At 29.7% G+C, this 16,768-nt stretch overlaps 1 protein-coding gene across 4 annotated transcripts in view; it reads right to left on the minus strand.

The window, feature by feature from the left end:
• LOC127734965 (trichohyalin-like) overlaps positions 1-16,768 on the minus strand; it is a 45,240-nt gene that overhangs the window by 9,894 nt on the left and 18,578 nt on the right. For all 4 annotated transcript variants that reach the window (XM_052245016.1, XM_052245014.1, XM_052245015.1 and 1 more), the window contains exons 8-23: positions 16,316-16,390; positions 15,399-15,482; positions 14,135-14,351; positions 13,112-13,260; positions 11,357-11,455; positions 10,409-10,550; positions 9,262-9,329; positions 8,431-8,540; positions 6,940-7,029; positions 5,935-6,058; positions 5,454-5,600; positions 4,935-4,997; positions 3,097-3,272; positions 1,493-1,564; positions 634-784; positions 13-103 (exon numbers count right to left, since the gene is read on the minus strand). In XM_052245016.1, the coding sequence (XP_052100976.1) occupies positions 13-103; positions 634-784; positions 1,493-1,564; positions 3,097-3,272; positions 4,935-4,997; positions 5,454-5,600; positions 5,935-6,058; positions 6,940-7,029; positions 8,431-8,540; positions 9,262-9,329; positions 10,409-10,550; positions 11,357-11,455; positions 13,112-13,260; positions 14,135-14,351; positions 15,399-15,482; positions 16,316-16,390 (1,858 nt within the window). The remainder of the gene's footprint in view (positions 1-12; positions 104-633; positions 785-1,492; positions 1,565-3,096; positions 3,273-4,934; positions 4,998-5,453; positions 5,601-5,934; positions 6,059-6,939; positions 7,030-8,430; positions 8,541-9,261; positions 9,330-10,408; positions 10,551-11,356; positions 11,456-13,111; positions 13,261-14,134; positions 14,352-15,398; positions 15,483-16,315; positions 16,391-16,768) is intronic.

Consider the following 16,768-nt stretch of genomic DNA (forward strand, 5'->3'; position numbering starts at 1 on the left):
CAATAAAACTACCTCTGATAGCCGTATCTACTGCATCCTCTAATTCTCTTTTAGACATGTCTGAGGCTGTAGCTAACTGGGCCAAAAACTGTTTCTTTTGTTGCTAAAAAAATAACATGCCAGTAATTATTATTGCAGTTTCATTTAATTTTGAGGATGTATATTTTATATTTTGGAGATTCACGAAATTGTTCATAAAAAGGGTAATTAAATGTATCACTTGATTTTGTGAAACAATCTGGAATAGATATTTCATTGAGTACTTGATTATAGTGGCTTGGTTCTGCTTATTGTAAGTTATACACTGACTTTTGAAGATACATTGAAATGATCTGTATCATGGGCCCCATACATTCTTACCAACTCCCTATGCTTAATTTTGAATTTTTATCAATAATTGGAAATTTGAGAGAAATTTGTTTTCTGTTTAGCAGAGGCTCATGACATTATATCTATACTATACTTTGTAGTGTATAAGCCATCAGTATAGTAAGCTGCTATTCACAAATGTAAAGACTTTTTATTTTCAATCTAAAGTAATGACTTTTCCTTTTTGAAGTTTATCATTAGTACAAAAAAGAGAAAAGGAAAAAGGAATTGTGTCAGTCAACTGTCATATATCCTGCTATTTACCTTCAATTCAGTATCCAATGTAACTTCTAATTCTCTATTCAATGCTTCCTTGCTTTTCTCTAGCTCAGCCTTCATTTCTAAGTCTAGCTCTTCTCTGTGTCTCTTGTGTTGTTGTTCTAGATAACTTAATTTTAAGACTGATGCAGCTTGTCTAAAAAAAATAAATATTTGGTTTTTTTTTTACTTCTTTTTGGTTCATTTTAGCCAATTCACATCAAATTGGGAATTAATATATGTACAATTATTGACATTTGATGAGGTTGTTACAATGATTTATCAACTCCAGCGATATGATATTCACTGAGGCCAATGGCCGAGGGTGAATGTGATATCAATGGGGTTGATATATCATTGTATCGAATGATATCAAAAGTCAACAATTTTTTTATTATATTACTTTTTTATCCATCTCCAATATTCTAATATTTGCTCAAGATATTAAACTGTTCCTTGATTTTCTACTTAATAGTCTATCTGCTTTGGCTGAAGCTAACTTTCATAAAAGTTAAAATATTCAATAAAATTGACTAAAAAAATTTAACATTAAAAAAAAATGAAGATAAAGAAAGACGAGAATATCCATGAAGTCATATTGACGTTGTCTAGGGAAAAACTATTTATAGGTTAGGGCTTCCAAAACAGTCGTACTGTCCGGCTGGCACAAATATTTTTTGGAAGCTCTGTTATAGATACACATTAGATGTTCCAAATCATGCTTTTTCCAGCAGTGAATATCATGTATTATCAGAGAAGATTCCCTATGTTTTTAGCCAAAGAGAAAAGAGAATTTTCATAGTCACATGATAATAAGATTGATTTCATTTAAATGTGAAATAGTAAAAGTAAAAAAGTCACTTACCCCGCACCGCGTCTTTTTATAGAAGCTGATTTTACTATCTCTCTTTCTTCATGTTTTTCTTCTTGAAGTTCTCTGAAATAAGATAAAATTATTGACTAAATCATGTCTGGTCTGCTAGGAAAAAAACCTTCAAAATATGTTAATCAATCATATACCTTTTGTGGTATTTCTTGCTTTTATTGTAGTTTTACTTTAGTTATTTTCTTTGGGCCAGGATTTTATACATATTATGACTTTATCTGTCATTTTCGATGAATTTTGTATTGTCAAACATGATATGAAAACACAAAATATGAGTTACTATTCAATGCTGAAGACTATAAAGTCACATTTAGGGACACATATTTTTAAGAACCTAAGTAAACTAGAGGCTCTAAGAACCTGTGTCACTTACCTGCTACTTTTTAGTAAAAATCATCTTAAAGGGGAACAACTCTAATAAGAGTTAACTGACAATTTCAGTCATGTTGACATATTTGTAGATCTTATCCTGCTCATAATTTTTCCTTTCTAAAGTTTCTATCTATCTATTAAAGTTTTCATGTTAAAAGGCAAAAAATGCAAAAAAAATGTAAAAAATTATCATTAAAGGGCAATAACTCCATTAACAAGTCGACTGAAGATTTCAACCATATGGCTTATTTGTAGATCTTATCTTGCTGATCATTTTTGCAATCTATCTATTATAATTTTTAAGATATAAGGCAAAAACGCAAAATTCTGGTAAAAATTGTCATTAAAGATCAATTTCTCTAATAAGGAGTCGTCTGACAATTTTGGTCATGTTTGACTTATTTGTAGATCGTGTCGTGCTGATCATTTTTGCTTTTTTAAAGTTTCTGTCTATCTATTATAATTTTCAACTAATTGGAAAAAAATTTTAAAAGTGGTAAAATTCATCAACTCCTATAAAAAGTCGTCTGACAGTTTTGACTTATAAAAAAAGACAATAGTTAGAGCTCAACATTGTGAACATTTTTGCTGCTGTCATATTTTCCCTATTTATAGCGGTTTTTGAAATATTAGGCAATATACCCATAAGTTATATTTTTAGCCATGTTGGCCATGTTGGTTAACAGACGGGGTCATCGGGACACTTTTTTTAAACTAGATACCCAATGATGATTGCAGCCAAGTTTGGTTAAAATTTGGCCCAGTGGTTTCAGAGGAGAAGATTTTTGTCAAAAGTAACTGAAAACGCTGTCGACAATGACAGACAATGACAGACGACGGTCCCAAATGATGAGAAAAGATAATTTGGCCTTTCTGCCAGGTGAACTAATAATATGAGACAAATACTTTTCAATCAGAGGACAAAGTCTATATAAGCAGATATACAACCATTTGAATGCATTTGTTATTGTTTTGCTTGAAAGATATCTAACATTTAATAATGGTGGAAAATGAATACCTAGAATATTTTTTTATGTGAATCCCAAGGATCCGGCATGTCTACATATTTAGGAACTACTGGTACAAGTGCTATTAGAAAATGATTTTAAGGGCTATTGTTTTAAAGACTAAAGTTTAAGGAATTATTGCTCCATCCTTTCTACAGAAATGAGAACTTCCTTCTTTATAAATAAAAAGAAAATAAAACCTACTGTTCCTTCATTAATTTTTTACTCTGGATTTTATCTTGTATAACTTGTGTTTGATGTTCACGTTTATTCTCTATCTGGTCGTGGACATATTCCATTTGATTTTTGTGTTGTTGTAAGATCTGATCAACAGCTGAAGTCTTCACTGTACCATCAGTTAACTTCTTCTCAAGTTGGTCCTATAAGTAAACATAATTCATATGAATGTTAAATATTCAAAATATGTGTTTGGTGAGAATTCAGTATTTGTAAAACTTCTTGAGAATTTAGGTAAAAAACTTCGTACCATGAGCCATCTACAGAATATGAATTGTCTTATTCTTCTCCCATTTTAACTATTACTGGTAAACATTATGTTGTAGATAATGCGTATTTTAAGGTGTTTCTTGTCGTATAACACACCTCGTTATACCACAAGAAACACCTTAAAATATGCATTATCTGACTTATTTACCGTCAAAAAATAATATTTTCTGCAAAGATTACCAGGAATTGTATCCTATCGTACCGATCATATTGAAGTGGGATATTCTTTTCTTAAACGTTTAGGTATAACCACGCCTTAAGGCTCATTTTTAATGTGAATTAATCTAGATAAAAACAAGTTAGAAATCACTGTCCAGTTACAATATAAATGGTGTGCGAGTAATTGCAGAAGAAACTGAATTATTAAGATTTACGAAAAATACAAGTCACTTTGTAAGTAATTTGTCATATAATTTATATAAAAGGGGGTGCTATGTTTTTTCTTTTGTTTCATTACATTTTTATCGGGAAAAGCAGATTATTTTTTCCACAATTTTTAACGAACTTTTCAGAATAATAGTTTTCTCTTTTTTGTCTGGCAATATTTTTTTCTTTCTTCAAAAATTGAGAATCAGGATAACATATAATAGCCCCACCCTCCACCGTTCTGGCTGTTCCCTTGTAGAAATAGGAATATTTTGTCATTTAATACAGTAAAGGGTATTTATTTCAGCCTACACGGAGGAAAGAATTGTTTTTGAAAGTGTTAAAGATTGAATATTGTACAATAAAGCCCAATTTGTAATAACACAGGGATTAAATGTTTTAGTACTCTGTAGTTTGCATTGTAATCAGGGAAAATAATGACCTGACGCAGGTCATTATTTTATACCTTGAAGCACAATTCATTCAAAATTGGTAACGTCCAGGTTGTTTCTTCAAAAGAATGACCTGTCGTTCTGAAAGGATATAACTCCATATAGGTATATAAATAATCAGTTAATGCTGTTGTCCTAACAACACCACATTTCCCTCCCTATGTCTTCTCTACACAATATCAGTACATATCAATAATAATATAAATCTGGTGTGAAATGTAAGTCATAGTAGTCCAAATGTTGTGAAACTATATTGTACTACATAAGAAAACTTTTGCAGTAAAATATAATTCATACACCACCATTTGAAACTTAACCAAATAACTCAATTGTGAAATGTAAGTCTAGCACCAAATTGGTACAGCAATAATTGCACTATATAAAGTAAAAGCATATTTGAAATACAACTGGATGTTGTTTTAATAATTTTTGCAATACATTTTGAGTACTGTAAATTCAGAAATTATTGCGTGCATTTATTATTGTGATTTTGTCATTTTAGACTAAAATGTGATTTTAATTTTTGCGATATTGAGAAAAATCCAGTTTAGTTCATATAAAAAATTTCAAAATGAGAGTTTAAATTATTGCGATTATAACCCTGTCACATTTTTCGCAATAATAAAAACATCGCAATAATTTCTGAATTTACAGTAATTAATCTTAAAGTAGAAATGTACATCTGTATTTTCAAATATATTTTTATCTCATAAATACCTGTAAGCTCTGTAGCTGTGTGTCTTGTTTTGTCAATAAAGCTTGTCTTCTGGCTGCTCCAATCTATAAAATACAACACATTGCTATATATTGCTGTTAAATCATTGCATCTATTTTTTAGGAACATATATCAATTCCTTAAATCATGTAAGTTTCAATCAATAAATAAAGTAATTGATATCTGTGTCTTTTATTTTTTCTGTATGGAATTCATAACAAATCTACTTTGAGCATGCACAAAATCATGTCATATGCTGTACAACTCATGATGAGGCTGTATTCAGAAGTACAGTTGATATGAGAGTGTCATTAAGAAGGCATGATTCCAACATTACCAGGTTAGGTAAGTACTTTGAGCTTGCTTTCAGTAAGTTACAGCATTTATTGGTATAATTCAAAATTGTTTTCTTTATACATTTTGGTAGCCCTATGCTGATATTTATGTTTTAACAATTTTAACCAAATCATGATCTTCATAAAGTTTATCAATAGATATCATGTCATAGCTAATCCACACACCTCTAATCTACCAATCAGAACACCTAATTCCTTCTCCTGCTCCATTAAAAGGGCCTCTGTTTCAGAAGCCATTTTTCTTTTAAAATCTATCAATGCTTGTTGTCTTTCCATTTCTATTTTTTCCTCTTCAGATGCAAGTTCATCTTCCTATAATGGAAAGATTGCATTTGGGAGTTGCTGTCTTATTGACATTTATGTTTCCTTTAATTTTATTCATATGAAGAATATTAATAAAGTGACTTTTTTTAATTGTTAAAAAAAATTGACAAAATCCCAAGGAAAAGAAAGAAAAAATATGTTCTATTTATCAAGTGTTATTTTCACATTCTACTTTGAATTCCCTCAAAAGGCTCTGAAAAGAAAACACATGAAGTAGTTTATTTTTTGAAATTTTATTCTTCAACCAATCATTTTCTTATTTTTAAATTCAAAACAAAGTTGCTAATAATAATGTGAAACGATTATTCATTTAATCTCTTACCAGTTGTTTTGTAAGTCGGTCAAATTCATCTTTATTCATTTTTGATTTGCTCAAGAGTTCATCTTCACGTTTTTGTCTGATTTCAGCAATTTTTGTTCTTCTTTTTGCCAGTTTAGCATCCATACTGCAAATTTATAAATGATACTCATAAGATGAAAGAGTTGAAGAGTTCAAAGTCTAATGATTTTCTATTAAATCTGAAGAAAATGTTGTATACAGAACTAAAAACTAAGAGCTCATTTCAATTGTCTGACAATATGCAATAACTATAAATACCAAAAAGATTCTGTAAAGTAATCAGTTTGTTCCTGTTAAAAATGTCACGGACATCAAGTTTGATGTTTCTGTGCAAATGCATATACTGTATTTTATTAATTTTTCAACTTATGTTAAATTACTCATATGAGTTAATATACTTCGACAGAGTATTCTAAGCCTGCTGTTTAACATATTAAGTACTGTGGATTCATTTATTTTCATACGCACCAATTTTTGTGGATTGAGAAAAAAATGTATTTTCGTGGATATTTAATTTCATGTTTTTTGCCAAAGCTTGTATATAAGAGGGTCGTAATGGGGGTACCTTCATGACGAATAACGGTAAAAATTCTTGCCAAATGACGTTAACGGTAATTTTTGGTGCATGATGATAAAATGTACACTTTCTTTTAGACGATAAAAAAATGGACTGATTTTGACGAATCATGTTAAATTTTTTCCAAAAATAACGGTAACAATAATTATTTGAGACCTCTAACGAATCACGATAAGGATATTTTGACGAATCATGGTAAAATTTTAACCAATTTGACGCTAACGGTAGCCTAAAAATGACCGTTTGACGCCTGACGGTAAAGGGCATTCCTACCCTCATATAAGTATTTAGAAAATTGTACTTCAATGAAATTCAAATTCATGGTTTACCTTTACCCACAAATTCCTCAAAAATTGGTATCCCACAAATTATAATGAATCCACAGTAAGTAATGTCATTTAAGTTTTTACCTTTTTTCTTGTCTTAATTTTGACATCTGTAACTGGTTGTTCAAGACTTGCATGTTATGTTCATGTTCCTTCATAATTTTCTTCTTTGCACTAAAATATAGAATATCTAGAATGATCACCTCCTTCATTTTGAAACTGCATACTGTTATGGTTTGTAAATAACATCTGAATTGTTTTTTCATTTTTTAACTGGAAAGAAATGCTAATAAATTTTCCATATTACTGAGACATTTCCATATGAATGTGGGTAGCAATGTGGGATCATGTTGGATCAAAATATCAGTAACTATAAAATTACCTTTTTATTCTAACATTTGAGGTATCAATAACTTAGTAATAAACAAATCTTGATACCTGATAATATTTGCAAGTTTGATTGTTGATGGTAAGGGGCATTCTCATCCTTAGCAATATACAAAATTAGAAAGAGTGATAGTTGATGCCATGTACTCAAAGAGTCTAATTGTCAAGAACCAAAAAGGATTGATTCTGTGCCTGTTATAAGAAACTGGTAAAATGATAGTATGCCTAGAAGCTTATTTTTTCAAGATGATGTTCATCTTTTTTTCTATAATATTCATTGAAAAATGTTTTGTTTCATTTCCAAAATATAAACTAAGAGTACACAAGCTGAAATGTCTAGCCTACTTAATTGATCATAACTGAATAATATGTTGGTGGTCTTTAATAAAATTAATCTTATTACATGTACCAAGAAAACTTAAAGTTGTTCAATAAACCATGACATTTATAATGATTCCATAGACCAAATATAGCTTATTATTTACTGGTCCAAGGACACAGTTATCGTCCTTTGGTTTTCGTTGTCTACGAATATAGTCCCTAGTGTGAACAGTGTATAACTTGCATTTTTTTTTATACACTTTCCCAATTTATTTCTTGATATTTTATGCATGAAATATTAAGTAAGGGGATGAAATTACATGTTAAAAAAATTTTGGTGCTGAATCTTTATGTTAAGTAGTGATTTGGTCCAGTTAAAAAAGGTCAAAAATTAGAATGTCTGAAGCTGTCAAACTGAATTTTAGCCCCCCTTAACACAGAATTGTCAATATTTTGAGTTAGAGCTGGTAGAAGTTTCTATAATTTTGATATTATTTGTATCAATAGTAGTACACTACACTGTAAAAATCTTTTTGAGATAGAGCAGGTGCGATTTTTTTAATTTGAATTTATTGTCTAAAAGAAATGCACTACGAAATAACTGTGTTCTCGGGCCTACTAACGCATGAAAAAATCTTCATTCCTTTTTTTAATATAAGTATAATCATTGAAAAAGTAACCACAGAGAAACTGAGAATTATACACAAAAAAAACACAATTTTACTAAAAAATTTAAGAAGAAAACCAAATCACAAATGTTAGGAAGGACCATCTCCTTTTTCAACCACTTTCAAAAAGTTTAAAATTTAAGCTTAACATATATTGTTTTTCTTCTCAACTAAACAAAACACAAAATTGAAGACTTACTCCTCATTTAATTCCAGACTGTTATTTAATACCCTATTAACTGTTGTAAGTTGTTGTTCAGCAAGTGTTTCTTGTTCTTGGTGAGATTTCTGTTCATCATCCTCAAGTTGCTGAAAGAAAAGCAATATTTTTTCTTACAAAGTTGAAAAAACAATTTTATCAGCCATTCAACAAGACCAAATGATGTAAATTAAATGATATGGTAAAAATATTTCATTGCATTTTTTTTCATGCATCCACCTTCATTTCTTATCAAAATCTATGCAAAAACCTGTTTTTATGAGAATTTTAAAATTTTGCTAAAAGATTTAAGTTAACACCGATACAAAAAATTCCTTAACACATCTAAATAAATTCTGTACAATGGTAAGCATACAACCTTTCACTAGTTTGTCAAGAAGAATTCAAACTGCAACTAGGTAAAAATTTTAGCAAATAGGTATTGATTGTGAAAGCACCAAAGCCTTTTGTATATGCATAGAAAGATTGTTACAAAAATTTCTTAATAAATTGTTAGCTGTGGAAATAAAAACTGCTGAAATGAGAGAACTAGATTTACTTTATTTTTATTAAGATTAACTGAGTCCCATCAATACAATTTTGCAATGGCTAACAATTTCTAAAAAAAGTTTTTGTAACAATCTAATATTTTTTTATCATATTGAAGAAAATTTCTTAACAATTATGAAGTTACAGTGTTGATGTTTTCAAACTGTTCTTGAAATAATCAAAATCTATCCGATCAGTTACAAGAAAGTAGTGTTATGATATGGTGGTCTTCTTGATAATGGCGAGGAAAGTGTAAGGCCAAACAATTTCTGTGAACATTACCATCATTTTTTGCTCCCATCTTGCTTGAAGCATAGCTTTCATTCTGTTTTGTTCTTGTAGTCTAGCATCTGTAAAGTTAAGGTCAAAAATAGACTTTCATAAAAATTATAAAAAAAATACCTCACATATTATACAAATGTTATTTCAAAGAATTACCATATTACTTAGTAAAAAGATACAATAGGATTATCGTTAAATATTGGTGCATATTGTCCAAAGTAGAATGAAATATTGCACAACCTTGACAGTTAAATTGATTTACTATTCTACACAGAATCATACTTAGGGCTATTCCATTAAAATGTATGTGGGAGGGTAGGAAGGGAAGTTTAATTATTGAATGTGGGTCATGGGTCTTTTTTCAGTATGCCTCTATTACCATTATGCAAAATTATCTAAAAAATGGTTCTTGGTTGTAGGGATATTTTGAAAGTCCCTTCCTACCCTCCCACATACTTTTTTAATGGAATAGCCCTTACTACTATCCATGCAGTAAAACAATCTTAGTATGTCAAAACTTCCAAGTTTATAAAGACATCATGATTTACATGTAGTATATCACTGAATACAATAACAGGGAAATATTTTTATTTTTGGTAATGTTCTGTAGAAATTATGATGTTACCATACAATAAGTTATGGTTATTATACATTCAATAATGATAAATTACATTTTTATTAATCATTATCATAAACATTTTTAATACTTTGATTCTATTGTAATAAGGAATTGCAGGCTAAAAAATGACAAAGCAAAATGATGTGTTTTGTCCTATAAAAAGTCTACTGACCTATAACTTAACACTAAGGAGGTCTTTATAAAAATAATCTGCAATCAATTCCATCTTCATGCCTAATATATATATCATGTACTGTGTTACAACTCTAGATTCTACTGACTAGGAAAGGTAACACTAGGCCTCCGAAAGCAGGCGGTGTTGTCAAGATATCCCAATAGCATGAGTTTGAATCTCAGTGAGGTAAGAACAAAAATTTCTTTCCGCAAATTTGCAGATTTAACATTGTTGTGCCTATATTTAGAGTAATTATATATATAACATATATATAAGTTGGTTATTTCCTTGTTTATATGTGTTTTTACTGATCTTCAAGTTGAACAATCCCTTGTAAATGTTTATTGACTTACCTTCAAGATTTAGCATTCTTTGTTTATGTGCTTTGATCATTCTGTTGACGTCTGCAGGATCAGCTGATGATACAGAACCAATAGCTTTGTTCATTCTTTCTCCTCGCTCTTCTATTGATTGCACTTTATCCCGATTTATTCTCTAAAATTGTGTACATTTTAAAAATTGACTTAATGAGATTTATCTTAGATATAAAATACTGAACAATGAGAACGAAAACAAAAACAAAAACAACAAATGGCAGTAAGAAAAACCATATCTCAATTAATCATTTTTCTTTGTCTGAAACATTTTGCAAATATGACATTTATTCTTCATTTGCTGAATTAAACTTTCTAGTCTTTGCCTTTAATTTTGAATTTTCAAATTCTTATAACATATTGCTGTTTAAAACACACGTTATTTCTATTCTTTCTGTCAGATATGATGATGTCTGAAAACCAAACAGTCTATTTTGATTGCTTTATGAAAAACAATTAAAGTTATTTGAAATGTCTATTTCATACCGATCTTTTGAGGTAGCCAATTGCAACTAATTTATATAGTTTGTTCTAATGTTGTGCTGTTGCACCACTGTCCCAGGGGCCAGGTTAGGGGAGGGATTGAGTGCTCACGAATATGATTTAACCCCACCACATTCTTTATGTGTCTGTATCAAGTCAGGAGCCTGCAGTTCAGTGATAGTCCTTGGTTAATGTCTGTCATATTGTTTTTATTGTAAATTGTTTTGTGATAAATTAGGCTGTTAGTTTTCTGGTTTTTATTGTTTCACATTTTTCCTGTTGGGGACTTTAAAGAAGACTATAGGTTTTTCTTGTAGTTGAATACTCTACAGTGGCCTATAATTGCTTTCACCCACTTCATTTGAACTCTGGCGAATAGTTGACTCATTGGCAATCTTACCACATCTCCTTATTATTATATTACTGACTTTATTAATACAATACCTGTCTAATCTGATCAAGTTGTTGTAATTCTGTCTGATCAAGTTCTGCTTCTGTTGATTCTAGTTCTGTTCTTTGTTCTTGTAGCAACTCATGATAACTCTGAAAATATTTCTAGTATTGAATATGATGTTTTCCTCGAATGTTTTTACAATAAAAACATAAAACGAGAAGTTTTGCTTGCATTGTATGTAAAACTGAAAGTATTTAACATATGTAATATATGTTCAGGTATTTTCCATGGAATATATCTAAAATCATTTTCAGTTGAGGCAGACTCCTTGGATTTCAAAACATAAACTGTTGATAAACACAGAGATATGTCTTGACTGTCAGCAGAAAATTCAGAAAAAGACAATCTGATGAACGGCAATATTGCTGATTAATTCAAAGTTACTGGACCATGACCTTGGGGGTCAGGGCCTCGAAATAATCATCAAACTATTATGTACTGATAGTAATGCAACTTAAAAAATATCATTGATCTATCACAAGTAGTTCCTATCAAACTGCCTTCAACAGAAAACAATTATTGATGCCGTCACCATCGTCATCTGAGCTGGAAAAGCAACACCTATGTCTCGCCTTCCGCTTCTTTCATCACAGGTGAGACAATAAAACAAAATCACAAATATGAGGAAGGACCATCATCTAAGTATTATATGAATTTAATATTTAAAAAAACAGTTACTTATATGTGACCAGCCATGAGATTTTCAGGCCTATGGTGGTACCAGGGTTCAAAATTCAAAAGATAAATTGTGAATTCAAAACGTGATTGTTTTGTATATATCATAACATAAAATTCAAATTTCCTCAGGTCAAGAAAACTGAAACCTTATTTTACCGCATGATATAATTGAACATTCAATAACAGGTGCCCCGATTTCAACTTTGCATCGACGTTTTCTTATTATGACCTTTACCGCCATAAGCCTGGAAATGTCATGTCGGGTCACATATTCCCTACAGGGTTCTATGTTAAAATAATGATCGTCTACTAAGGTTGCACTTTTTGATTTTAAAAAATCACAGACTTTGGTACAACCATGATATCATCATCATTCATGTCTAATATTTATTCCATAGGTGGTATACGATAGAAGGTTTCTATCAGCATCAAAATAATATCTTGTTGTAGGTCTACAAGATTGAATTTTTTATTCACCTTTTATTACTAGTCTGAGGACATGATGTTTGTGGGTATTGCCAATATGTTCTTATTTTATAATACTTTCTGTTGTGGTAGCAATGTTTGATTTCAGACAGGCACAAACATTACTAACTTGATGCAGTATCATCATTTGATTATTCGTCTTCATCTTGATACTAATATACAGATTCAATTAAGATAATGCATGAATAAAGAAGATGAATGTACATTTTTTTTTTTACATTCAAAGACAAGCTCCAGTGTACCTGATAGCTTTCTTACTGACTTGAATCCCTTTTTCAAAGATTTGCCATATCAAGCGTTCTATATTACTAACACAAAGACATGGTGAGTTATTATTCAGTATTTCAAATAGAAACAAGCGACTTCAAATTGTTACAAAACAGATAAAAAGTATGAAAATTGTGAATTTTATGGTAAGTTGATGTCAAACCTGAGCATTATACAAACATATGTCTACTAAATGCCCTTATTGCACATTACATATCTCTTGCCATGAATTGACCAGCTTGCTTAAATGTTTAACCAAGTAAATGCTGAACAGAATACCATAATTCAATATTGTGAGTAATGATTTCACCTACCTCTATAAAATTACCAGTGTCTGTGGATTTGTCAGCTTTATGTAAGAGCAAAGATTTTTCTTGTTCATGTTTCTCATTCAGCTGATGAATTCTTCTCAATCTTCTCTGTTCTAATTTATTTGCCAAATCTAACTGTTGTCTTTGTGAATCTGATGAATGAAAAGATCAGAATGTAACTGAACATCATGGTTTCACATTTTGCTAGTAATATATAAGTAACTCCAATAATGCAAAGTTGATTACCATGTTTTATGACATAAGAAAATGGGGATAGACAAATCTTTGTATACTTTACACTCATAAAGAAAATGTGAAATTATCAACAACAAAAAACCACATAAATATGATGTGTTCAAGACTTGACAATGAAGTCAAAACTTGCAAAGTGATTTCAAATTTTTCAGAAGTTCAGGTAAATGAAAGAAATAGGATGGTAAGTCATGGCATCATGGCAATATATTTGTAAATGATTATGATGTATGCATTTCTATCAGACAAGAAATGCATGTTCTATGAACGATAAAAGATAAGTTACAAGTACATGTTTAAGTTCATATATTTTTATACCGTTGAAAGTCCTATATCAATGCTGATTCAAAAACTAAAAGTATTTTTACCAATGATATGGAGTAGATTTAATAACCATTATTCCATAACCAAGACATTTTCCAAACACTAAACAGTAATTAATAAAACTGTAAACACATATTTATGTCTCTCCAGTGTAATTTCATCAATATTGCAGGACAAACAAAACAATTAATAAATGATCTACAATTTATTTTCCTTTGAATTTCTCCTTTGAGCCAGTGTTATGCACAACAATTCACTTAAAAAAAAGTTTAAACATCACATTTCATTTGCTTTTTAAAGGACACTGAAACACTTTAACACCTATAAGGGAAGAAAATGTGTTGTGTGCACATATATCAGTATTATACATTTTTTTTAAATATCTTTTTTTGAAAACTCATGAACAGTTAACAGAAGTAGAAAACATATAGATATTTTAATTGTCAAGACCTTTTTCATGTTGTCTATTTAGCCGTTTAAGATCCATCATATATTCATTAAGTATTTCTTTTTTCTGTTTCTCTGTTAAGTTTCCATCTTGGACAAGATTTTTCATTTCTTCCTCATAACTATCAGCACTATTATTGCCTAACTCCTGTGCTTGTTTGTCTTGGATATTTCTGAAATCTATGATCTGTTTTCTCTTTGCCAATCTTTCTTCTAAAGCCTGGAAGATAACAATAGTAGTTGAAAATGCAGATTCATTTTATTTAATCATATTGCTAAAATTTCAAATACTTATGCAGAGAAATGCAGATATTAGAAAGAATCTGTTGAATGCTACTTTTAACTAAACCAGTATGTTGGTATAAGTTAAAGGGCTTCTATTATCTTGTTACAACCACTAAGACTGCAAAGGTTCTGTTCCTCATTGTAATTGAAATGTATAGATGCTAGATTTTAAAACAAATCAATTAGAATAGGATGAAAACTAATTGGTCAGGATTTTATTAATATTAGTACACTTAGGTCTCATTATATGACCCAATAGTGTTGGATTCTATTTACTTCTTATGACAAATCATTTCAACAAATTTTTGTGTGTGCATATTGTTAAAGATTTGTGTTTGAAATTCTTAAAAGGCATTTCTGTGGTTGTTGTTTGTTGCTGTGTTACATATTTTTTTTTTTTTTCATTATTTTGTACATAAATTAGGCCGTTAGTTTTCTCGATTGAATTGATTTACATTTGTCATTTTTGGGCCTTTTATAGCTGACTATGTGGTATGGGCTTTGCTCATTGTTGAAGGCCGTATGGTGACCTATAGTTGTTTTTTCTTTGTCATTTGATCTCTTGTGGAGAGTTGTCTCATTGGCAATCATACCACATCTTCTTATTTTTATATTGAATTATAAAGTAAATTATTTAGTGCTATGAAACATGGTAAACATATCCATTTACCATTAAAATGCCTGTACATAGTCAGCAAATATAATGATTTTTCAAAGATTATTTCAAATATTTTATTTTTCTTTTCTTTGTCATATTTTCATTTGTTTGGGCTTACTGTTTTTTTTCTGTCATCTATAACCCAAAAAGTGTAAATCATATATTTTATAATTGTACCATGATAATAAGATGATAATCTAATGTTTTGTAACCAGAAGACATACACTTTGATATGAATATGTGAATCAACATTAGATACTTAGAATTTCAAACTTACACTGAAGTCTTGTCTAATATAAAGTAAATTTTTAAAAAAAGACCAACCCTTTGTTGTCTCAGTCTCTCATCATTTAGTTTTTTCTCTAGTTTTCCCATATCTTTAAGTAAACCTTCTATTACTGCCTCTATCTGTAATGATTTGTATAATTTGTCATAATAAACATACAGTGTGCTGTCTTCTACAAATTTATTTATGATAATAGACACATAAACTTTTGTGATATTAAACAATTATTTTTTTTTAAATTTGACATATTCAAATTGTTTGATTTACCATAAGTTAAATTTGATACTGAATGTGTCTTCCTGATTCCTGATTCTGGTAAATCTCAAATTCCTTCGAAAACAAATGGCCCAATCCCGAATTTCCACAAAAATAAAGATCTAATCCTAACATCCTGAAAGTGGTCCTTCCACCCCTGAAGATAGATTCACTGACATTGTATATAATCTCTATTTTCATGAACTAATCTATACTTATATAGGAAAAGAGAAAAGAAATGTATCATCTATAAACTGAAAAGAGGTTGTAAAGTGGATAATATTAAAGTGTCGTTTACCCCAAATTCTATATACAAGATACGGTACTCTAAATATATAAATTTTTAAGGCATTCGATTTCTATTATTTTTGTTTGCATGATTTTATTTACATGACTTAAAATCAATAAACAGGTCTGCATTTATTTACTTCTTTAGGTTTATAATATAATGATAAATTTTCAATCACAAATCAGACAATTTGAAAGTAGTCTTTTTTCAATTTTTTGTGGATACCATGAAAATATTGAAAACTCATATTTTTAAATATCTTTACAGTATTCTTCAACATAATCTCCTTGTTTAAAAAGAATTTTCCTATAAATTCATGAATATATTTACTTTTGGCACTGAAACCTTTCCCGCTCCTACATTTTACCATCTAAATGGTTGGCAGGCTGATATAAATAGAAAAAAAATTACCTCAGCTTCTGACAACTTTGTATGTCTTCTCAAGTCTTGTTTTATCTTCTCTCTTTCTTCATCTAAAACTTTATTCTAAAAGAGAAAAAATAAAACATGTCAGAATATTAATCAAAACTATAAAAACCACAAGATAATTCTTTCATACTTTTAATAGAATTATCTGTTACTTTTAAAAATAAGTTTTTGACAGCTTCTACTATGAATGATATATTTTTCTATACTATAGTATATATTATACAGTTACTTTTTACTCCTAGGGTATAAAGATATCAATAAACCAATAGTACCAGATCTAAAATTATATTATATAAATGTGGGCTTTAATTCTGACTTATCTTGACAAAATACACTAAAACCTGTATTAAGCAGTCACTGTTGAAAAGTATCAAAAGTGAAAGTCCAAGAGAGGTGACCTTTGAAAAAAATTCACTCCAATATGGCCTGTGCCCG

The sequence above is a fragment of the Mytilus californianus genome, unplaced genomic scaffold (assembly GCF_021869535.1).
Source record: "Mytilus californianus isolate M0D057914Y unplaced genomic scaffold, xbMytCali1.0.p SCAF_3, whole genome shotgun sequence".
Taxonomy (NCBI): Eukaryota; Metazoa; Mollusca; class Bivalvia; order Mytilida; family Mytilidae; genus Mytilus; species Mytilus californianus.